The sequence below is a fragment of the Labeo rohita genome, chromosome 3 (assembly GCF_022985175.1).
Source record: "Labeo rohita strain BAU-BD-2019 chromosome 3, IGBB_LRoh.1.0, whole genome shotgun sequence".
Taxonomy (NCBI): domain Eukaryota; kingdom Metazoa; phylum Chordata; class Actinopteri; order Cypriniformes; family Cyprinidae; genus Labeo; species Labeo rohita.
The window spans coordinates 35001562-35027285 of record NC_066871.1 but is presented as its reverse complement, the minus strand read 5'-3'; the positions used below and the strand labels follow the sequence as shown (position 1 = coordinate 35027285).

Here is a 25724-nt window from a genome sequence, read left to right as displayed (position 1 = left end):
GCCCTGAGAGAAAAACACGTTACAGCAATTAAGTCAGTAGCAAGTTAATTCCCTTGTTGTTGACAGCATAGAAATGATCTAAAAGATTAAAAAGCTGTGTTAAAATGAAAGGAAACATTGTGTCATTTAATTGTCCCATGGTTGTTTTTTTATTAAAACAAGCAGATTACAGTGTGTTATTTGTTATTTGAAGGTAAAACAGTTTTGCAAAGTTTTAACCATGTTTTAAATATTTTCTAATGCATTGTATGTGTCATTGTGTATTGATCTTCTAATTAGTAGTAGTAGTAGTAGTAGTATTAATACAAATAAGTTACATGGTGGTTACATGAGTGGGAGAGTGACTTAACTCTCAAAATGGGAATTACACCTGTGGAATGAGAGAGGCTTTAATATTGTAAATCTAAAATCAGAGCACAGTTGACTAATTTAATCAAAATCAAAACTGCTGGACTTGACAAGTTGTGACTGTGCAAAGTTCTGTATCTTGTTCTACAGTGTACTTCACGAAAGACTTTCTCTTGTTCTGTCTGAAGTTAAAGTGTGATAGGAAGGTAAGTGCACTGTATTTATTTATTTATTTTTAATTTAATACTAAAATGATGAATGTGTGTTTTTTTTTTTTTTTTTTTTTTTTTTTTTTTTTTCGAGGTTATCAGTTAATTTCTTAATAGCCATTTTGATATAGTGTCTGCCTGCATATTTTGGTCATATTTTTTAAATGTATTTGCACTGATTTGATCTGTTTTCCTGGAAAATACATCTATTTTTATATTATTTTGTCATCATTATTTTGTTTTAAGGAGTTAAAAATGGTCCTTATCAAACTTGATCGATGCGGCAATTATATTTTATCACATTACTCTGATGGCTAAAGTTTTGGGCGTTTGTTGTTGTTGTTGTTGTTGTTGTTGGAGTGTGCAGGTTTTGGGCTGGACATCATCCACCTGATCTGGCAACACTCACTGTAAAATCCAATTAGTTGGGCTTACTTAAAAAAAGCATGCAAACCGATTGCCTTAAAAAAACTAAGTAAAGTGAAATAAGAATAGTATGTTGTAGTGACAAATGCTTAGTTAGTATAGTTTACTTACACGGGAGTTCTAGTTACTAAAAAAGAACTGTAGGGGGTACTTAATCATTTACTTTAGGCTTACACTTGACTTAGTATAGCTACTCACTGACTCCCAGAGTGCATTGCGGCATGAATAAATTATACAATTGCTTTGTTTTACTGTTGTTGTTTTTATTTGCTAATTTTATTTACTGACTTGTGTCAGCAGTAACACAACAAAAAGAGAAAATAAAATAATATAATGGTTATTGTCACAATTAATAAAAATAAATAAAATTGAATTGTTACCATCGTTGTGATTCACATGCTGAATGTTGAAGTCTGTGACTTGAGCACATTATCACAAATATTAAAGGACTGTCTCAACCCAATAAAGTTTCTCAAGGTGTTTGTGAAGAACAATAAAATTGTAAAAGATCATTAATAAACACAAAAAATACATCAGCTAAAGAATTGGAAAGATTTAGCTAATCGAAATATCAGAACGCGAAGGTTACCTTCTAAAAGCAACCTACTTATTACTTTTCTTCCCTTGAAATCAAAAATTATGACTTCATGTTGCATTGCTGCATCAATAGGAAGAAAATTATAATAAGAAAAGCAAAGTTCCAAGTGCCCAACCAAACGGAACATTAATCACTATAATATTAGTAATAACTATAACTAACTATAACTAATAACTATAAGTAAAAAAAAATCAAAATAATAACAATAAAAAATAAATAAAACAAAATAAGACACACCAACAACATTTTATGAAAATCAACATCAATTTATGAAGTCAGCTTATGTGATGTTCTCTCAAATATATAGTTGTATTGAAACAACATTCAAGATGACTTTGGGAAATGAGTGAATGTAACTATGAAAAATAACTGCAGATTAACAATTGCCACCTCAAAAAAAATTATTTTCTTCTTCTTCTGTTGTTATTTTGCAAATTAGCAACATATTAGTGCACTGCTGCCTCTCACTGGTTTATTAATGTCATTGGTTCCTTTGTGGCTACTTGAATATATTTTAAGTGAGCATCACTCAAAGTAGTAAGTAAACTGTTTTACTCGCTTGAAAGTAGCTGTAACTTAATAAAACCTAGTAAGTATAGCAACTAAGTAAAGATAACTAATTATATCTAAGTAAGGTAAACTATTGGATTTTACAGTGCTGCCAGATTAGTTAATATCTCATTCACCAGTGAGAAAGAAAAGTACAAAGCACTTGACTAGTGTGGGCAGAGATGTGAAAATACGTACTTTGACAAGCAGATAGGACAGCCTTTTGTAGCCTGCGGACTGAGGAATATGATTGGACGAACAATTATGGTCATATGCCTTCCACAGTATATAAATACAATTAGACAACTTAACTTAGTGATTGCTATAAGGCTATAAATTGACGTTCAACCTTATTTATTTTTACCAAATCTCCTTCCCTGCCTTTAAGTATAACTTTTTAATGTTCATTTGTGACCCGTGCTGGCAAAATGATTTGGAATTGCAATTTTGGTTGAATTTGAGGTTTTTAGAATTTGAGGTTTTTCAGAATGACAGAATTACAGAATTACAAAATTTCTGTCTTGGCAAAAATATATTTTTTAAAAAACTGACATAAAAGATGACATACTTTTAATAAAGTTAAAAAATGCCATTATATTACAAAAGTAAAAACAAAATTCCCCTCTAATTCAGTAGTCAAATATCACCTCGTTATGGGAAGGCTATTTTTTTTCTTTTTTTGATTATTGATTAGAAGGTGCTACTAAAATTTTGACTGTGTTCCTACATTTTTTTATGTTAGAAGCACAAGTGCTCCTAAAAAGAAAAGTAAGCATAGAGCCCTGATGGATTTATTGGATTTTGGCGGGAAAAAAAATCAGTCTTTATAATAAATCTCTGAAAATTAAAATCTGGATTTAAATTTTTTACGTTATTATAACCTAAAGATGCTATGTGAAAGTTTGAAACAGAAAATAGTGGTTTTCATCCAGCCACTTTCTTGGTAAAGAAATCACATTTTTACTCAAATTAATCAAAATTGATTTACAGCATTTTGGAACCAACCTTTTCATATCTTAATAATTATATATATAATAATATACAGGCCTCATTAATGTTAATCTAACAATAAAAGGAAAGACGGAATCATTCACTTCTCTTGATTGTAATCCACAACAGGAATGAGAAGAAGCACACGATTATATTATATATATTATATTTGTTCTACTATTTATTTGCATCTTTGTTCCAATTTTTAATAACAAAGATCAAATAAAAAATAGCTATATTGTGATTATTAATATGTGATTAATATGTGACAAAACATAAGTAGCAGCTAGGTAGGGTAAGTAGCAGTAGGGTGTATTTAAAGAGTTAATTTGCAAAAACAGAAAGCTCTTTTTTTTTTTTTTTCAATTTTCAAGACTCATGTTTACCAGTTATCTGTTTTTGCAAATAAACTCTTAATTTGTAGCAATAGCCAATAGTACATTGTATGGGTTAAAATGATGGATTTTTCTTTATGATATTAAGTAAAGATCATGTTCCACAAAGATAATTTGTAAATTTCCTACCATAAATATTTTAAAAACTCAACATTGCTTGGTGATTTTACTTTGGAACCTTTAGAAAACTTGAACACAATTTTTTTCTCACAAAATTGACTTTGCTGACTCTATTGACTTCAAACGGGTCCAACAAATCATACATCATTTTAAGGTTTTTTTTTTTTTTTTTTTTTTTTTTTTTTTTTAATGGTGACTCATTTTTGGACATTTGCTCATTGCAACTCATTTTGCCAGCATAGGTCACATTTTTACACAAACTAATAAATGTCCTAGACTAATAATGTGATGCGATACACAGTAATTCTACAGAAGGATCACTTATTCCTGAGTTTGAACATTTGAGTTTCTAGCTCAGATCTTCATGCTTCAGTGATCCACAATGATGAAATACAAGGCTGAAATGAGCCTTAACAGAATTGCAGGTACTGGTCGAGCACTTTAGGACAGCAAATGTGTTGAACAGCAATAATGACACAATAATGTCCACATATAGCATGCTGAAATTATTTTTTATATTTTAGCAAAATTACATAATAGTCAATTCGCTAATATCTGAAACTCAGTTTGCTAATATGTGAAACAAAAATGGGCAAGACTTGTGATAGACACTGAAAATGACCAAATAATAAAATATTGAATTATCTGCATTTATAAGCAAATAAAATATCCAAATGTTTGCCCATATTAGCCCTAAAAATGACAAAAATACAGAATACAATAAACAAACATTTTCAAGTCCAGATGTTGAGTACTGAAGTATAAAATAAGAACTTTGTTTGTTTGCAAACTTTCAAAAAAAAAAAAAAAAAAAAAAAAAAACACAGACTGTGATTGTTGTCTCTGTACCCACTGTACCTCTCAAGCTTTGTGCGATCCTAGTTATTTTTGACTATATTTTTTCTCTTGCATCCAAGACTATTTCAATAAAACCTCAATAGGTTTTATTTCAGGTACCTCAAGAGACTTGAAAAATCTCTTTCAGAGAGACAGGAAAATGTCTTTCAGCAAGCTTAAGGAACGCATTGTCATCTTTGTATCGCACCAAGAGTTTGATTTCTTTATAATACAGCTCACATGAACCGCCTGCAACCTCGTGCCCTGCAGCTACATCAGCAACACGCTGAAGCAAACAGCCCCCCTCTGTGAGCAACTCTGTCATTTCCAATAAATGTCACCTCCGCACGGCACAAAGCTGAACGCTCAGAAAAACACGCCATCTGAACCCTGACCTTTCTGACTTCACACCCAAAGACAATAAAGCGTTCAGGCGGAGCTGTCACATGCATGTTTGACTTCCGCAATCTCTGCACTTCTGAGACGTCTTTTTTTAGATACTGTCAGAGCTTTTTACCTCCTGTGGTCTTTCATCCACATCAAATCAGCTTGAGAAAGAAAGTCAGTGGTGATTTTCAGTCCAACAGACGCATTTCAAAAACGCACGTTCTAAGGCTTTGCTGATACTACACCCAATTCGATCTGTACTGTATTTCAAAGTCGATCATTAGGACTGACTTTCACATTTCATGAGTGATGACATTGGAGCCGTTCGTTCAGACAGTATAGTCAATATCCGTTACATCTACATCAGTTGCTGTAATAATTACTTCAGATGCCCAGAAACTTTCTTCTGCTCTGAGGCATTGCTGTATTTTACACCTTCACAAACATGTCCACTCATTTACTATTTACTTTACAACAAATAGCACATAGTTCACTATATGGTGAAAGGGTAAACAAAAATAAGTTTTGACATAACTGTAGGCTGCACATTCTATATGACAGTACAGTACATACACAATTCAAAACTTGAATTTGAGTCAGATATGGCTACAGACTCTGGCAACCAAAATGTTATATCAGCTCTCTTACATTTTACACTAACCCAAGCTTTATTTTACAGTAACTCAAGTAAAATCTATCAACCTAATTCTAAAAGAAGGCTCTTTACATCATCGCATAACTAATAAGCAATGTGTGCATGTCGTAATATATTTTAACTGAAAGAACCAAAACAGTAACATAAACTCTAATGTGTTAACAAAACATTAGATTGCTGGTATGAGCATATATGAGGTCTGTAAAAACCACTAATGTAAGAAGTCTGCTTTGGGTCAATAATAACAACACAAGCTCACTGGATATACTGTATGTGCTACTGTAGTTACATGTAATGGAATTATATAATTTAAGTAAAAAATGTCAATGTAACAGTTACTGAGAAAAATGTGTAATTAAAACACTTAGTTACTTTTAAAAAAAATAATAATAAAATTTTTCAATACACACTCACACACAGATTTAATTGACTTCTTTATTAAACTGCTTTGACTGCTCTAAAATGAGACACCAATGTTTCAGGAGTTTAGGACACAGAAAATGACATGTTTTTTTGATAACTGTTTTTTTATTTATTTGGGTTTATGCATATACTTTATTTTTAAAGATTTACTTTATTTTTTAAAGATTATTATTATTATTTTGGGGATGGTGACAGTCAAAGGGTTAAATACTTTTTAATCTCAAATCTTGTCTTGCTCTGCCTGAAATCTGTGTATTCTAGTTCAAGACACTTAGGATATGTCAAAAAACTCAGAAGATCAAACACCCTTAACAAAAAAGGTAAAAAAGCAATATAGGATGATTTTAAAGTTGAGGGTGAACATGAGATGGGAGTTTTTCAACATAACCTGAACTCATGAACTGAAAAAAAAAAAAAAAAAAAAAACAGAGGTTGGGAAGAGCAAGATAAGATGAGCATTTGACAATAAAATGTATATAAATTGTATTCTTTTTCTGAAAATAACCGATTGTTTTGCTAGATAAGACCCTTCTTTCTCGGCTGGGATTGTTTACAACCGCATTTGGGATCATTTGAAGCTGCATTTAAACTGTATTTTGGAAGTTCAAACTCTGAGCACTATATCATTCCATTATATGGAGAATAATCCTAAAATGTTTTCCTCAAAAAACATAATTTCTTTAAGACTAAAGAAAGAAAGACATCAACATCTTGGATGACAAGGGGGTGAGTACATTATCTGTAAATTGTTGCTCTGGAAGTGGACTTTCCTGAATTTGTGTGGCTGTGCTTTAAATTAAATTATTACATGGCTCTGTGGAATGCTTGATTCTGATTGGTCAGTCATGACATTCCAAGGTATCTTATTCCCCCATAAAAACTGCTAAAAGCTAATAACAGACTCATCCAGGCAACTTAGGTCAGCACTACATGCTTGATAGTTTTTCTTGGTGGAAGCTTTGCGTTTGGTTAGCTAATAAAATATTAAAACTCAATTCAGTATTATGTGTACAATTTCTTAATTCTGTCATCCTGGTATTGTGGACTCGCTCATTGTTTCATACACACGCAGCTGCTGCCATTTTGTTTTGTACACTGTAATGGATTATAAGATAATTAACAAACTAGTACTGTAAGTACTAGTACTTAATTATATGTATGACACGTCCATGTGCCCGGTGAGTGTCACTAAAAGTTAATGCTCTATCATATGATCAAAAATAACAAATCTCCTATAACCAACCCAACCCAGTAGTGTTAATGCATGCAAAAGTGGGGCAACAATGAATTCGCTGACACAACTGTGCTATTTTATTATCCTTCTCTGCAGGTTTTGTCACACCATAGTTTCACAGGATTCGAAGCAGAGTGCTTCACCTTACAAGTGCAACACTGTATCACTTGAGCAAACGCACTGAGTTCGAAAACTTATACATATGAAGATGTTTTTGTGATGCTAACTAACAAAAATTTCAGTTCAAAAGTTTCAGTTCAGAAGTATCAGTTTTCAAATCTTGCAGCATGTTAAAATTGTTTCGAAGTCATAACATACTGTGCAAGGAATTGCATGGAAATTAGGCTTTCTTAATCAAACCTCTGGCACTCTAAATCATGCTTTGTATGAAAAGGACTAAAAGTCTGAGCTTTACTGCCTGTAGTGGTCATTTCAACTGGAAACTACAGCACTTTGTACATAGAGTTTTACATAAGTGTATTTAGTTGCACATATGTCCAAAGATAGAATGACACAATTATGCCACACTGTTTACAGTAGTAACTTAAATATTTTTTTTTCAATGTGAACATGCACTAGACTTTAACTCTAAGTGTTTAACTGTCCTTCTTTTCCATTCATCAGCAGCTCTGCACTGGGTATTTTTGTGCAGCATCTCTCCTTTTCAAGCAAAAATGTGTTCAGCCCCTTAACGCTTGTTACTCAGAATTCAAAAAATGTTGTCAAGTTGGACAGACAGTGAAACTGAAAATGCTTCTCCTCATCCGGGTGGATGTAGAAAACGGTGAAGCGTTTAAAGGTCATTTCTGTTGATTGACATCACAGAGTTTTTGGTATTTTGTTAATGATGTGTGAATGTTGTTTTAGAGGTAACAAGATGTAAAGCATGTGTATTTAGCAGAAAAGCCAGTCTAGTAATTTTCTGGTAATTTATCAAGTTTCCTGTTTGAAAGCATCAATAGTTTGACACTTTAATTATTTTTGCAGTTCCATCGGTGGAGGAATGACACACTTCAGCTTTTAACTATCACTTTCATTGATTACTTTTCAGCAAAACTGAAGAAATAGAAAGTTGACATCATACTTTGATGTGCATCAAAGATTGTATAGCTGGGTTGTGTGGGTGTTTTTATCCTCTAAGATTTGTTGATGTCTGGAGAAATCACAAAGTAAAGCCATGGCACCAGCGCCCGTTTGAACTTCTGATGTGACAGGCATCTGTTTCCATGGAGACAGCTGAAAACTCTGGGAAGTGTCTTAACTAACTCATCGGCAAGAAGTTGACTGTCTGAAACATTCAGACAGCTGCTGCCTTCAAGACCTGTTGGGAACTTCCCACTTGCAAACTCTGAACTTGTCACTGTGGTGTGATGTGTGTTCAAGTGCTGTGGCTAGAATAAAATGGATGCATTGAGCTTTCTTGGGAAGCTTTTTTGTGAGTCAAGGGATGAACAAGTGTAATGTCTATATTTCCTCACATTGTGTTTCTTTCTGTATTATTTTTCATTCTCATGCTGCCACAGAAAATGATGACAGATGTGTTTTGGACATGCTGGCCAGTCGCCTCATTATTCTGCAGCTATGCTAATGTTTTCTGGCAAGACTTTTCCTTATTCCTCATCATATACAGAAAATGTATGCAAACCAATTTTCACATAGTGACAGAGCTCTTGCACCCATAAAAAATCAAATCAAATTCAATGTAGTGTATCAGGTAAAATTCTTAAAATTAAAACTTTGTTTATTAGCAGCTGCAAAATCTAATTCTGTCACATTTTCATTCCACAGACTTGATTCATTTGTTCTCAAGCCGTGATGAACTGCATTTTCAGTTGAACCATGAGCTAACAGCACAAAGATAAACATGGAGATAACTGGCAATTAAAACATTGTGGTGCCGTTCGTGTGTGCTCATCTAGTAAATACGATTATCCCTACGTGACTTGAAGGCAGCAAGTGACACCTGACTTGAAGAATGTTACTGCTGCGCTGTAATCATGAATGTGAAGCTGCACCTGTGGAGAGCAGAGCTCAACTCCTCCAGTCTGTGGGACTCGCTGCTGTTGCTCATTTTAGATAGGGTGTCGATCCTCTTCATGATTATTTCCAACATGTCGCTGATCTTTCTCAGGACCCCACGAGACTCGAGACCGCCCAACACTGTTACACAAAACAACAAGAAAATGCCAGTTCAGACAGACATAACAAGTATGCATACAGACATGGTTGAAAAGATCAAGGTAAGTTTAAAAAAGGGATAATTAACTCAAAAATAAATATTATTTACTTATTGTAAATCTGTCGCTCTAAATCATTATCACTTTCTTCCATGGAACACAAAAGGAAATGTTTAGGAGAACATAGAAAAAATGCAGCATTGTAAATGCCAAGTTCTGTCATGAAACCAGATGGTGCAGGCTGATGGGTCCTTGTCACAAGCTGATTGGTTAAATTCATACACAGCCAATGAGCTTACTGGTTTACATTTTAAATAGCTGGTTGGCATTCACTAGAGCATTTTAAAGCATTTCAAAATTTCTCTGAAACCCTCCACCTCCCCAGCTCCACCTGTATGTATGCTATGCATATGTATTTGCAGTAGCAAGTTCCTGTATATGCTCTGCAGCAGCAGCATTTTTTCCACCAATACCAAATACATTATCATCATCATATCCATTACTATGCAAAAATCTTCAGAAGTTGTCATGAAAGAACTGTTGTCTTTTGTCACATAAGATATGTTTTAACCACTATATATACAATCACATGTCCGTTAACTTGGAAATGCACTAGTATTAAGAGAGCAGTATGGCAATCAAAATGGCTGTCACGTAACACAATGATAGCTGTAGGGGATCACTGACATTCTGGACTGTGGAGTTCTCTATTCGTAGGCTTACCTTTCCAAAGACTAGCTTCAAGGGTTTTGGGTTATCTGTTTTTGTGGATTGCATGTACACTGGTGGGCACAGTTGGAATTTCAGCACACTGGGACTCTTAAAGACTGTTTGAGCTATGATCAGGGCTGCCAACTCTCACGCAATCAGCACAGTCTCAGTGCAGTTGAAAGCACCCTCGGTTAAAACTGTTTAATAGGATATTGGCAAAACAGATGGTAAAGGCTCCAGTTCATATTTGTTACTGTAATCTGAAACTGTGTGTTTTTATAGCATTGTGCAATGTAGCCAATCACAGACATATCTGTTCTTGTCAGAATTCACTCACCACTAAACGCTAGATTTTTTTTTTTTATTTTTTCTGCATGCTTGCTATTCCTCTCACTGTAACAAGATAGATGTAGACATGACATAAATAAGAGATTCACTGTGCAGTTTAAGAGAGTTTCACTGATTCTAACAGAACATTGCAAGATTGTGAAAAACTGTAGTATGTGACCAAAATATTCTCACTCCCAACTCGTCATATATTGACGCTTTGTCAGGAATCCTTTGGCGTTGTTTTTGATGCTCAAGGTACCTCTTTAACATCACTTTTGGATGTGCAGGGTCCTTCATAATTTAATATTTGAAAAAATATAAGTAATTTTATATACATTTATACTTCGATTTGAGTACCCCCACTTCTACCCTATCCTTACCCACATCTGAACAATATAAAACACGTAACAGGCAAATATAAGTACAGTCACGGGTATTTATTGCAGAAACTGACCATAAACAAGCCGTATAAAAGCATTACAAACAGGTTGTGTTGCATTCTAAGTCTTCTTAAGTTATACGATATCTATACTGCCCTCCAAAAGTTTGGAAACACCTCTGGCAAAGTGTGGTTTTGGATGATATCAGCATAAATCCTTAGCATTTTTTGGTGCAAATGCATTAAAGTAACTTGACATTATAATTAAAGACCAGCAATAATAATTTTAATTTTGATTATATAATAATGGTAATATATACATGTCAAAGTCAAACATGCCTCTTTGTCAGCTGTGATGCCTGGTTACTGGTTTAAACTTGGCCCAGGTTTTTAAAAGATTTTTGGGTCAGCACACCTTAATAGCTTCAACAATTGATTGCCAATTAAGTTTAGAATACAATGAATTTAGACTCAGATTATGGAGAGATGTAATAGCTGCTAATGGTGGATATTTTCATGAATTGTAAATTTTATTTTTTTCTATGTATAAACTGTTTATGTGATAAAATATGTTTTCGTAGTTTGTGTTGTCCCTTATCAGTGCAAAATTATCACAAATTAAAATGGATTCATGCAAATATTGTCCAAAACCCCACTTTTCTAGGGCATTTCCAAACTTTTGGAGGGCAGTATATATGTGTTGAAGAAAGTAAAACATAAGGTATATTTGCTGAAAATGATCCCGCTCCATTAACACGCTCACATCTAAATACAAAAGATACAAAGATACTCCCAAACATTAGCATGATGCAATTGGTCAGGAGGCACACAACAGCCAATGCCATTTTACAACCAAGACTGACATAATGCTTCTTCTGGCAGCATTTTTTAAATTTACGCACAAACAGACTGAGCTTTGCGGTGGATGGAGACACCGATCGTGTCTATTCCTCTCTCAAATCAATCATTTTGCCTTGGAAGACTTGGAATATTAACTTTAATACTTTTTTTTTTTTTTTTTAATAAATTATGACTGTAGCTGTATCTGGTTTGTTATATCTTGTGTTTTATTGACAAATGGTTAGGTTTAGGGGCAGGGGTTGGGTTATGTGTTCATAAATTTGTAAAAACTGTTGTGACTGTTTACATTGAAAAATCATACCCCAACAATATTATTAACTAACATATATTTAATCATGACAATAAAATTCCCAGTGCCTTTTGACAGCAGTGGTTTCTTATTTAAAGCAATGAAGGATCCCGCACATCGAAAAATTATGCTAAATGCTGGGTACACTCTTAAAAATAAAGGTGCTTTAAAAGGTTCTTCAAGCAATGCCAGGGAAGAACCATTTTTGGTTCCACAAAGAACAATTCAGTCAAAGGTTCTTTAAAGAACCATCTCTTTCTTACCTTTTTATAATCTGAAGAACCTTCTTTCACCATTAAGAACCTTTTGTGAAACAGAAAGGTTCTTCAGATGTTAAAGGTTCTTTGTGGAATCATTTAGACAAAAAGGTTCTTCTGTGGCATCGTGAAGCACCTTTATTTTTAAGAGCATACCCTGTGTTTAAAAAGTGATGCCAAAGGGTCCTAACCAAGCATCAATATGTGATGAGTTGGGAGTGAGAATATGTTGATGTGATAGCTTTTTGGTGATAATACGGAAGCACTTAGTTGCTCACTTTCTAGGCTACATGCAAATCTATTTAGAATTTTTATAAAAGTTTTGTTTTTCATGCTGCTAACAGGACCAGTGGCCACATACACTGTACATGCAGCAAAGTTTCAAACTTTAATTCACTTTTGAAATTGCAGTGATTTTCATACTGTAGTATCAACAAGCAATCAACCAAAGAAAAACATTAAATTATTTGTAAAATTAATTACTTGTAAATTTTAAAGTTCTCATGCTGTGCATTGTGATTCTTGTAGTAAAAAGTAGATTTTTGACTAGTTTCCACGACACTGGTTTTAAGTAAGCCTAAGATTACTAAATACTAACCTTACATTTTGACATAATTTACTACCTTTTGTCATTTTTGAAGCTCATTAGACATATTTCAACTTCACTTTCATTGAACAAGGAAGATTTATGTGCCAGGAATTTGTAAATATCTTCTTTTGTGTTCTACACAAAGAAAGAAAGGTTTGGAATGACACAAGGGTAAAGAATGAAAAACAGCTGATACCACGGCTATACGGGTCCCCATGCAGTTAGACCAGCACCATTTCAGCATGGAAAATTATGTTGGCTTGAGTCAGTCTTTTCAACAGAGGAACAACACAAAATAGAGTTAAATATACTCTTGGGTTACACTCTCTACTGAGAAAGGCTCAAAAACAAAGTCATGGCAAAACAAAGAGCTTTAATGGAGACTGAACTCAAATTCGCTGGCATATTAGTTGTATTTACTCATAATACAAAGAACAGGCTGAGGGTTTTATTCAACAAGATTTCAAAAGTGTCTCATTAGCACAGCCTTCTCTCTCTCCAGAGCATCAGCGGTGAGGCAGCCTACTTCAACTCTCATAACTAAAGAAAGGACACAAACAGCACAATACAGGAAGGGGACCAATTAGGCCGACAGTCAAGTTTCATTTCAGAGCTTTCCGAACTCCTGCCGTCTGTTTCCCGGGAAGCTGGTGCAAGTGAGTGGATGCCTCTCACCTGGCCAATTAAACAGAACACATCTACAACTGTGAGGTCAGTAGGCCTTCAGAACAGCCCGCTCTGACATTCTCTGTTCCCACTTGCTGTTGACATCATCCTAAAGTTGAATACATCTTACTAATGATGAAGGCTACAAGAATATTATAGCCGAGTTATTTCTAAAGTTTCTTTGTGGCTGATCTTCTTTAGAGCTAGACTACTTTATTTTGGGGTCAACACTTCTCACAGTTGTATTTTTGCACTTTCACTGCAAGTAACGTTTACCCTAACATGATAATTGAATTATTCACTCTGATGTTGTTTTAACCTTGCATGAATTTCTGTCTTTTGTGGAACTCAAAAGAACATATTTTAAAGAATGTTGGGGTGCAAACAACATTGTATACTACGGACATTTGTATGAACAAAAACACTGAGTCAACTAATTGGGAATAAGGAAATCAGTTCATAAGGAAATTCAGGTTTATTTTCACTTGACTGTAAATGGGTGTTAAGACATTTTCTGGCTTTTTTCATTTTCTGGTATTGTGACTCACAGCCAAATTAAATGGATTATTAAGACAGAAAACAAAATGTGACAGAGACTTTCTCTGCATCATTCTTCATTGGATGAAGGCAAATAGCTTCATATTAGCTTGGTGTAAGAAAGATGCAGGGTTTAGGAGGATGAAAAAGATTGGAGAAATCAGCAAATGTCACCAGTAGATCAAGTTAAGACAATTATAAATAAATACATAAATAGTTTACCATATGATCAATGATATGCATTTAGAAAATAAACAGATTTTTCATTTAAGCTTTATTTAACCAGGCAAGTCACCTAAGAACAAGTTCTTATTTTTAGTAACAGCCTGGCTTGAAAGCAATTGACCCTTCGCAAAGACCCACATTCCTTTGTGACTGTTGCTAGTTTGCATACATTGTGTTCTCATGCAGAGAAAAATACTTCATGGAGCAAAGAGAAAACTAACAAAATGCTGACAGACTAAAAGAGAGCAGGTTACTTTAAGTACACTGTTAGACATTTCAAAGGGTTTTTAAAGTAACTAACTGGCAACACTGTTAATATTTACAGTAGCAAACTGTATTTAATTTACAGTTGTAATCTGTACTGTTTTACAGTAAATTACTATAAAAAATCAAATTCATCAGTATACTATTGTAATGAATTTATTTTAATATAGATTTTATTCAATTTTATAATTTTTATATTGAATTCATTTTATTTTTACTCTACATACTATTTGCATTCAATTAAAACAGATACAATAATTACAAAATATCATATTCTTTATTTAAAATACTGCATGTATAACACTTAAAAATACAATCTTCCAATGCCAGAACAGTGCATCTTCACCATTTCTCCTGTCTTAGGACTTTTTGCAGTGCATTATGTTTTATCCTCTGGATTTATTCTCTCAAAGAATCTTTAGGCAACAGAAACATAATGGAGAAAAAGACAAGCAGCCAGTGAATACATAGCCATCTGCAAAACCCAGGTGCTGCTCCAAAATGTGTCCACCACCTTTGCTCACCATCCACTTTGTTAGAGACAGAAATGTCTTCTCTGAAAAACAAGAAGTAGAAATGGCACACTTTTAAAAGGAAACCCACATAGAATACACAAACTTCTCAAAACCATAGTTGTTCTCTTACCATGAACTATCAGTCCCAGGGTGGTTGGCATGCTCAAAGTCTTTCTTGATGCTTTTTTGCAGTTGCCTTTAAAACACACAAAAAATGCAGTACATTTTAAATTCCATTAAAAATGATAACAGACGAATTAGAAAGGCAGCTAACAGTTAGCCATAAAACTTGTTTAACCTAGCTTATATATGATTTTATTTTCTCAGTAGGCTACTGGCCAACATTAACTACTAACACCTGAACAAAATGTCACATTAGTTAACCAAATGTTAATAAAAGATAAGCGTTGCTGGTTAAAAATAATAAGCTGATAAAAGCCGTTTGAAACAACAGCGCAGTTCACCATGGTAAACTTTGTTACCGTCATGTTAAAGGGTAAATGTTACTAGGTTAAACTGGTGTGCAAAAATCTGACAAACACTCAGACAAACGAACATATATTTTTACCTTACTTGCTGGTCTTAATCTCTCGTAAGGTGCATCGACATACAGCGTAGATGTTCTCCGGAACTCTTCTGCAGCGCTGCCCCGCTGCTTCCTCGGACATGAGTGGCGTGGCGCAATGCGACTCGACAAAAGACAATATGAACCCATTATATCTACAGTGGATGCAGACAGTAATGTGATGCCCTGGTATATTTGTGTCTGACTTGGGACAAACAGATTTTCTAATCATTACAGATGTACTCCAAGTGCATCCCAAGATGCTGTTTCTGACATGAAGGACAAACAGATTTTCCAATCATTACAAGCGATGCAACACATCAGGTGTAGTCCAGAAAATTCCCATGATGCATTGGTTATTACAGTTATTTACTGTAAAGGGAATTTGCAGTATTATGCTGGGTGATATACAGTTAATAACTGTTGAAATTACAGAAATGTCTAACAGTGTATGCAACAAATTCTTATCTTTCAAATTGAGTTTTTTTTTTTTTTTTAAGAAATTCAAACAATAAATCATGGCAGATCTCTGTAGCGCCTCAGTTTAAGTGGCACATGAACTGATCATCTCTTCCTCTATACTAGGTATAGCATGAAATAAAAATGAATACACATCAAACGGTGGCTTGTTTCAACCACTGAAAGATGTCAGTACACACTATTTTTCAAGTTTAAATCCACCAACATTCATTTACTCTCATGTCTGAGTTTGTTTGTCAAATAAAAATGGCAGATTTGGTGTTATGATTGATCAGATCATCTGTCAATCAAACTCTGTGTAAAGGGACTTCATATCAAACTTCAAATATGTGTGACAAAACAGATATCTGTATTAATATCTGGTATTCTACAGTGGCTGATCTAGAAAGAGTTTAATAATGTTCTGGTCCAGATGTTAACTTTGGTCTGTTAATTGGACGACCACTGAGTGCTTTTGATCTCACTGCACTTTGTGCAGTGAGTGCTTCTTATGTATCAGGCTGCATAGCATTTTAATCTAAATCAATTGAAAGATGTGTAAAAACGATTAATGGGTTGGATTTGGCCTGCAGGGTGCTAGTTGGGGATGATCATTTAAACGTTTGAAACACTGTGATGTATTTTAACATGACAGAATAAATAAGAAAATGAATACTTGGTTTGTTTCAGTGTCTTTCAGATTCTAAAAACAAATGGGAAATTCAGTGACTGTCAGTTCTTGCAGGAAAGTATTCTGAAGTGATTTGATTTATTTATTTTTTTTTTTTTTTTTTATGTTTGTTTGTTCTCAAAGCACTAAACTGAAATATTGTTTATTACTTAAGCAAGCAGTGGTAATGAGTACATTTTGTATAAGTAATAAGTGAGACAAATTATGTTTTGAGACCTCAGATTCCCTTTTCGCTTATGGTTTACATTTAAATGTACATGTTAGCAGCATAATTACTTAATCATTACTTTCACCTCATATTACTCCACTTAATCATATAGCTTCACAAACTTCTCTTTAAAAGGCTGTGGGGGAAAAAAAGAAGAAAAGCCAGGCTATGCTTGTTTTCTGGACTTAGCTGGTTTAATCTGGTGTTCAGTTGCCCAAAACTAATACCAGACTAGCTTGACTACTAGCAGAAATCAACCATGCAGCATTTTTATTTATTTATTTTTTATTTTTCCAGAATGCATATTAACTGTAAAAGCCTGCCTAGATGCATACTTCAAAAACCCACTGAAACAGTACACCATCTGGGCATCTTTGGCATACTATTTTCAGCATAAGTCTACCATTATTTGGGATGCAAATTTTAATCATGCATACAATTCAGGACAGACTGTATGCAAATTAGCTTGCAGTGAGTGATTTTTGAATAGTTATGTAACGTCGCTTTTTTGTCCCCTGTGCTGGATACCAAGCAAAAAAAAGGTTGGTAAACAACCACCATCCGCATGCCAACATGCAATTTCACACTTTCAAATTCTGGTTGTTTCCCATTCGCTTATTCACCAAGGGTTAAACTGAAATTACTGTCAGAGGTTACTGACAGAAGGCCACAGATAATGGGTTAAAAATAACCTGGAATGTATAAAGTCATTACTTATTTTTTCAAATTACAGAACACAAGCAGCCTGGCAGTAAGGTATCAAAAACTTTCCCTTTGTGTTCCTTAATCAACCCAATTATGCAGTCAGAACTTTCCAGATAGCAAAACCAGCAGCACAGGTCAGTAATTTCTGTCCATGAGAAAGTGCCAGCGTTTGCCTAATTACAAGATATGTAGTGGTTATTGGGTTTTTAATCTGATAAGAAGCCCTATTTCTGCTTTTAAAAGTGGAGTTGAGAGTATCCCTGCTGAACCTGAAAACCAGCATGGTCTGTTTTGGTTGCTGGTGTGCTGGGTTTTCAACAAGGCCCATTGACTACCTTATTATGGTCAGCCAGCCAGTGTCGAAGAACTGGAGAATGGAGTCTGCCATGAGTCAAAGGACATATTTTCAGTCTTGGTATTTCATGGATTCAAAAGTATTTGGCATCTGTCTTCATTTGGACCTGAGACCAAATTCAGTTACTACAACACTGCAGCTACGTTTTGAGGTCTGTGTGAATTGTGAATTCTTTACACTTAAGGAAAGCATATTTACTGGGTCTGAAACATTCAGACCTTTTTAAACCCTGAACTTTGATTCAACCTCCTTCTGGTCTTGGTCTTGAGTTGATCTTGACTTGAAGACCACTTAAAGATCTGTGCTGGTCCACAAGTTAGACCAGCATCAGTCTGACTATACCCAGTGTGAACAAGCCTAGCCAAGAATGTAAATTCATTTTGACCTTGTTCCAGGTTTTGTCCAATGAAACTAGTCTCCAGATTGGCAAAGAGTGTCTATAGGAATTAGTACACATCTCATACTATGTTCACTACACCACAGTCAAATCCCAGCTGAAATGTAAAATCATTATCCCTGATTCCCCAAACCCTTCTGAACCTTAAGTGATACATTTGATCTTTGTGCTGTTCTAAAGTTGACTTTAAGGCGGGCACTATTTTCAAAGCTCTGGATCAGTGAACGATGCGAGCAGCGTGTGCCTACTAATCCCACTAACGTATGCTGCCTCAGCTTCCTGATGTATTTATTAGCTTACTGAAAATCCCCTATTTGTTAAACGGCGAGGGCTGATAGAGTGATTCATGACTCCCACATGAGGCTGTATACTGCTGACTGGAGCTGGATCTTGGAAGGAATGCTTGTGTGTGCATGTATTCAGGTGTCTGTGTTAGAAATCCTTAAGGCCATTATACATGTTATGTGTGGGTGAATGGGTTTAAGTAATACTGTAAGACTGTATCTAGTATTCTCTATCAGAGAATATTTACAGATTTGCAGTCAAGATTTGTTTTTTGATCATTTTCATGACCATTTTCCACTTTAATGTTGACCATTAGAATTGAACAAATGAATAAGTGTTTGACTGACCAGTCATCCACCTATTGTGGACACTTGTGTAGACCCATAAATGAGACTATGGAACTATGTTGGGTCTGCAACCCAACAGCCTATGCAACATTTTTGTCGACAAATTTTGCACTCTGAAGGATGAGGATGGCATTTGGGTTTGGGGTTTATTTTAACAGACCAAGGCAATTTTTGGATACTAAATAGTCATATTCCTGCTGAAAAAAAACACTGGACACTGAATGCTAATCTGCTGATTTCCAGGATGGCAAGATCATTGCCAGCTCTGTTTTGGTTGAGAACTGCATGACAATGCTGGTCCACCAGCTAGACCACCTCTAACCAGCATAATCCATCTTGGATAAACATAGAATTCATGTTTTTGCTGGATGTGCTCATGGGTTGTGATGACAGTACTGTGGAAATGTACAAATCTAAATTAGGTTTCTGCAGAATAATTTCAGAAAATGATCTGCTTAGATGAGAAAGGAAGCTTTGTGCTTCCTTTGTTAAAAGGGCTTTTCAGTTTTCATACTAACCACTGTAGTGAAATGTTTCACACTTTCTACCCATGGTTATGAAACTCTACTCCAGATTGGGGTTAGCACCTTTTTTAAGGTGGTAACCCCACGTATATGGTTACACAATAGTCCACTTCCCACTTTGCAACTAATTGTCAACTAACTAAAGAGTGTTAGTATACAGTTAGGTTAGGGTTAGGCTAAGCTTGGTTCTAGTCTCATGTAGCCAGGCCTTCAGACTGATGGCAGAAGGTCTTGGAACCTTGGCTGCTTTGAATAGCCCGAGAGGCCATATAACTGAAAGGTAAAGCAACCAATCACATCTCATCAATCACATTTCATTCATTTTGTGGAAATGCCCCCAAAATAACAGACTTGTGTGTAAAACTCTTTGACGTATTTTATGAAGTATGCAGCAAAATATGTGTTGCGATCTGGGAAAACCTGTCAGATGTCACGCTGAGACGTTTTCAAGAAATTTAAAAAATAGGTTGAATGTCTTTTTTTTTGTTGTTTTTTTTTTTTTTTTTGTCAGAATTAGGTTTTAATTAATATATTATTCTATAACATCTCTTCTATCATCTCTGAAAATATCTTGGCAAAATTTACTTGTTTAGTGCAGAAAAATAGCAAACATGACTTTATCTTTCTCTTATGTTAAAAAAAGCGCTGTAGAGGTGGTTTCTCTGAACACCACAAAAACAGTTAACCTATTAAAATAAACCACGTAACATATTTATTGAAGCTGTATTAATGTACATTCCCCGCCAGTCCTATGTAAACTACAGCACAAAAGTTTATTTTTATTTATTCTTATTATTTATTAATATTGTGAGATAGCGGAGCACAAGAGAACATCACAGTCTAAAGTAGCTGCTCACTTAAACAATCTTACTCATTTCAATTTGTTCAATCTTGGTGATGTCAGTGCCCTAAATGATGTTATAATGGACTATTTCACATCCAGAGATGAAGGATCGGATGATGTAGTTACTAAAGACGGGAAGTCCAAAGTCTATGCACAGTGCGCAATCAGTTGCACTGCGCTTGCTTTTCTAAATGTAAACTACAAGGTACACTATTCATGCTATCTAAACATACAAGGGGTGATCAAAAGTTCAGATACTATGCCCATGATAAACAATGGAAAACATTTATTTTCAGGGTAAGAAGACAATCCTGATAAACACTCATTGTCACAGTTGTACAAACAACAGCTTTCTTCCTCCATGAGGGGTTTTGGCATCACAGCATCCTTGTTTCCTGGTGGAACGTTAAAGAACGTGACACACGTAACCCAGAAATACTGCAGAATTAAACAAATCAGATGACGGCTTGAAGTGTTTCCAACTCATTGTGCCATTTGCATCAGACATTTAGGTAATCGTCTGTGGGTGTGACATCTAAAACTAAGACTATCCTGCTTCTGGAGGGCCACACCTGCAGAGGTGTGTTTAATTAGGGCTAGAGCTGAACGCTGCAGGACTGAATCGTTATTACAGTAAACAATGTTTCAGGATTGTTGTATATTTGCCACAATTCTATTTGAGGATTGATTTGAGGCTCAATTTGAGAGAAATTTGCCACCACAGAATCCTGACCTTAACCCCACTGAAAGTCTTTGGGATGTGCTGCCTATTCAAAAAACAAATTGCACACTCTAATATTCTGTTGGACCACCTTCAATTATATTGTGAATTTATTGTGGCATTGTTTCAACAACATAATTTAACATCACAGAATTTATTCCATCAAGAGCTGCATTATTTATTTATTTTTTGTGTGTGTGTGTGTGTGTGAAGTCGACTCTTAAACATTCTAAATATTTTCAATAGGATTAAGCTTAGAAGGCAGAACCTGATTTTACCAAGTACAACATGTTCCTGGATCAACATCTTTGTTGACCCTGAAACAACATTGTGATTAACCAATCAGATTTAAAAAAAAGTGTATAGTTTTTATGAAGTTTAGGCTTACAATTAGTGTTTGGTGGTTGTACATCAGTGTCATTCATCTATCATTTCCTCTGATTTTAGGGATTACTCATGGGTAAGTTTAGGTTTAGGTGTAGGGATGTGATTAATATTAAGATTTTGGATTAAAATGTTGTTCCAGGCTCAACAAAATATGTTGACCCAGGAACACATTTAACTCAGCAAAATCAGGATGTGCGAACTCTGTGGTGACCAATTCATGCATGAAAATGATTATTCATGCTCCCTTATCCACTATTTCACAAATTAAGCATAGTGCTAAAAGCTACACACTGCATTAGTTAGGGTTAAAAAAATTGCTGCAAAACATATAACATACCTGGAACAACACTGCAATAATGGTTCAATCCTAAACTCTTCAGTATTTGCTTATTTAAATCCTTTTTTTTTTAGTCCAGTGAATGTACAGTAATCATATTTTTTCACAACTTCTCCCATTTTGCCACATAGTAAAGGTATTATTTTGTCCATGAACAATAAAGTACCAAGATGCTCATATGTAGAACTTCATAAGGCAACACTTAATACAACTTTCACAGTTGTGATAACACTTAACACAACCTTCAGCGAACTCAGAGTCTATTGCATCTTTTGGAGACTTCAAGATAAGCTTCAAGCGGCACACGCTGATAGGTAAACACTCTGAGTCAGTGCAGGCTGTTGGGTAAACATTCACTGCTGGCTGCAAGCTCCTGAATATGGAAAAGTGCACCGCTGTGACTGACTGTGGCTTGGTATTGTAGCATGATGTGAGCCCCATTGGCTTAGTTCATAAGACATAGGCCATCTGAACCAAAGGATTGTGGGTTTCAGTCCCATCTGGGCTGAGTTTGGGCAGACTGATGCAGTATAGATGCATGCTGGGCACAACACCTAGAGGTCAACAGAAACCTATCCTCTGCTAAGGCTGCTCATTACTCCTGAACTTCCCCTCAGGGATCAATACAGTGCATCTGCCTTCTAAGAGTTGTGAATCTTCTATTCTGAGCAGCTGGAAGAAGTGTTTCCAGCAGTGTGAGTGTAATATGATGGGCTTCCTCCTGCAGAACAGACAGATGTGTTATCACTAATTGGCAGAAGAATAAAGTCACATTATGTTCATAGAAATCCACATATGCAGAATGTTGAGACATGGATTTCGAATTCTGTGGCAAATCTGATCTAGCAAATTGAAGTTTGTTGAAACTGATCTTTTAGAAAAAGCAAATTGAAGTTTGTTGAAACTGGCTTGTTGATTAACTTTTCTGTCATTTTTGTGTGGTTGCAATTTTAGAAAACCACATTTCTGCCTTTTCAAAATAATATCAGCTAGAGACTCCAAGACCTTTGCTAGTGGTTATTATGGTGTTCTGGCTTGTTGATTGGTTAGCTAGTTGAAGTGTTTTTAGTTTGAGCTAAACCCTGTAAACCAGGAACAGGTTTGGATAACCTTGTTCAGGGTGGTTGCTGCTCTGGTGTGCATTTCCCAAATGCATCATTAGCCAACAATGGTTGCAAGTTCTGTCATTACCAACATAGTTCAACGATTCAGTGTTTCCCAAACCCATAGTTTGAACGAACATTCGCAAACAGCATTGCAAACTTACTGGTTGGAACTACAGCTCTTGACCTGTGGTTAGAAGTATAGTTTCTTGTTAATAAGACATATGGACTTAAATAAATCATGCTCTTGGGCTCAATATGCAAGCCAACATGCAGTACTATCTATATTAATAGCAACTTTGAACTTCCAATATGCAGTTTAAATGCAGCTTCAAAGAGGTCTAAATGATCCCAGCCGAGGAAAGACATTCTTATCTACCGAAAAGATCGGTCATTTTCGAAACAAATTGACACTTTACTTTTTAACCTCAAATGCTCATCTTGTCTGGTCTCTGCAATGTGCATCAACATCAAAATCGTCCTGCATTGCTGTTTTACCTTTTTTTGTAAAGGGTGTTTGATCTTCTGGTTGGTACTTCTGCAGTGATGTAAGGCTATTTTGACGTTGGGGAAGAAAACAAGATGGGAGTTTTTCGACATACCTTAACTGTTTTGATTACACAGACTACACATGCACATCGCAGAGACCAGACAAAATGGGCATTGTTCACGCAGACTTAGACAAGTCGAAAAACAGAGTTCACGCGGACTTAGACAAGACAAGCATTTGAGGTTAAAAAGTAATGGGGATGGAAGGAGATGAGAGTGATACTGTGTCCCAGAATCAAAATATCATGCAACGTGAGTGTGATACTCTGGCTAAGCACTTTGCTTCTGTGTGGAACTATACGGGCCACATTTCCCTGTCTGAGGAAGAAGTTACCTGCAAGTTGTCAAATTGTAGTGTACCTCCTCTGAGTATTGGACAAGTAAAGACTAGACTTCGTAAAGTGAATGCAGCCAAGGCTGCTGGTCCCGACTGCGTTCCACCTTGGGTGCTAAAGACTTTTTATGAAGAGTTGGCACCGGTGTTATGTGATATTTTTAATACATGTATCCAGCATAACATTTTTCCAAAACAATGGAAGGAAGCCATAGTCAAAGGTGTTCCTAAAAAAGCAAAGCCTAGTTTTCCAGCAGATTACCGTCAGATCTCATTACTCAGCTGTGTTGGGAAAGTGTATGAAGGAAGGATATAGCCACTGGAGCCATTCTGGAGGATATAGCTACAAAGATCGAACCATCACAACACGGCTTCATGAGGAACAGATCAACTGATACTGCCTTGATTCAAATTCTGCAGCACTGGCACGAAGCACTCAACAGCTCCCCCAAAATGGACATACATGCTGTTTTTGTTGACTTTACTCGAGCTTTTGACACAATTAAACATTGTCAACTGCTACTATCTTTAGCTGATCTGCATGTAAGACGACCCCTTTGGCTCACTGTAAAGAGTTATCTGAATAACCGAGAGCAGAAGGTGAAGTGGGGCTCTTGTGTGTCAAGCTCCTTTCCGGTTCCAGCTGGTGTTCCCCAAGGGGGACTTTTATCCCCTCTGCTATTTGTTGTATGTATAAATAGTCTAGATTCGTATTTGCCACCTTCGGTAATACCTGTGAAATACGCGGATGATTTAACAATCACAGAGCTCTTAATGGGATCTTCACCTGGACTCACTCAGAAGGCCTTGGATTCTGTAGTGGAATGGGGACAAGAATTTACATTAGTAGTGAATGGAGCTAAGACTGTGGATATGGTAATTAGTGCCAGGAGAGTGGACAACATTCCGTCCCCTCCCTCTCCTACTATCTCAGGACATACAATTAGTAGAGTTTCCACCTTTAAATTGCTTGGAGTCCAAATATCCTCTGACTTGTCATGGGATGCCCACGTAAAGTACATGATTTCGAAGGTGCGTCCCAGAATATATTATCTTTGCGCTGCAAAAAGAGCGGGTCTCTCTTGTGATGTCTTATTGCAAGTATACTTGACTTTTATACGGCCAATTCTTGAGTATGCCAGCCCAGTATGGGGTGGTCTATCTAAAGGTCTCTCTGAGGAGTTAGAGAGGATCCAAAAGCGATGCTGTCGGATAATAGGCCTCCCCACATCAACTCTTCCAGCACTGAGTGAGAGGCGTGAGGAAGCCACCATACGCACTTTTACTAAAATACTCAAGGACAGTTCATCACCACTGCATTGCTTCCTACCTATGGCTTCAACACATGCTTATTCCCTCCGGCGGCACAAGACATATGTTGTACCTAGGAGTAACACTAAACGTCATGAACTTTCTTTTATTCCCCGTGCTCTAAAATTAGTGTATAGATAACTTACAGGTCTTTGATTAGGTTACCTTTTGTGTGATTCTGTGTTATTTATATAGATGTATATGCTATTTTATCTGTTTGTATTTTAGCTATTTTTTTTTTTTTTTTGGAGTATGTGTATGTTTGACACATTTCAGGGTTTTGTGTACACAATATCTTGTCATGTCAAACTTTGAATAAAACAAACAAACAAGTATATAAAGTGTCAATTGCAGTCATGGCTGAAAATATTGCCATCCTTGCAATTATGTCACAAAAACACAACCCTTCTCTCAGAAAATTGTTGCAGTGCAGTTGCAAATGTTTTGCTACTCACATGCATTTATTTATTTGTTTATTTTTGCATTCACACACACACACACACACACACACACACACAAAAAAAAAAATAATAATAATAAAAAAAAATAATAATAAAAATAAAAAAACAGAAAAGAAAAGTCAAATCTGATACAATTCCACACAGAACCCAAAAAATTCACTGAACAAAAT

The 25724-nt window shown here is 35.6% G+C and overlaps 1 protein-coding gene across 1 annotated transcript in view; it reads right to left on the bottom strand.

The window, feature by feature from the left end:
- LOC127162665 (alpha-1,6-mannosylglycoprotein 6-beta-N-acetylglucosaminyltransferase B) overlaps positions 1-25724 on the bottom strand; it is a 130144-nt gene that overhangs the window by 82055 nt on the left and 22365 nt on the right. The window contains 1 exon segment of the mRNA XM_051105497.1: positions 9187-9331. Within this exon segment, the coding sequence (XP_050961454.1) occupies positions 9187-9331 (145 nt within the window).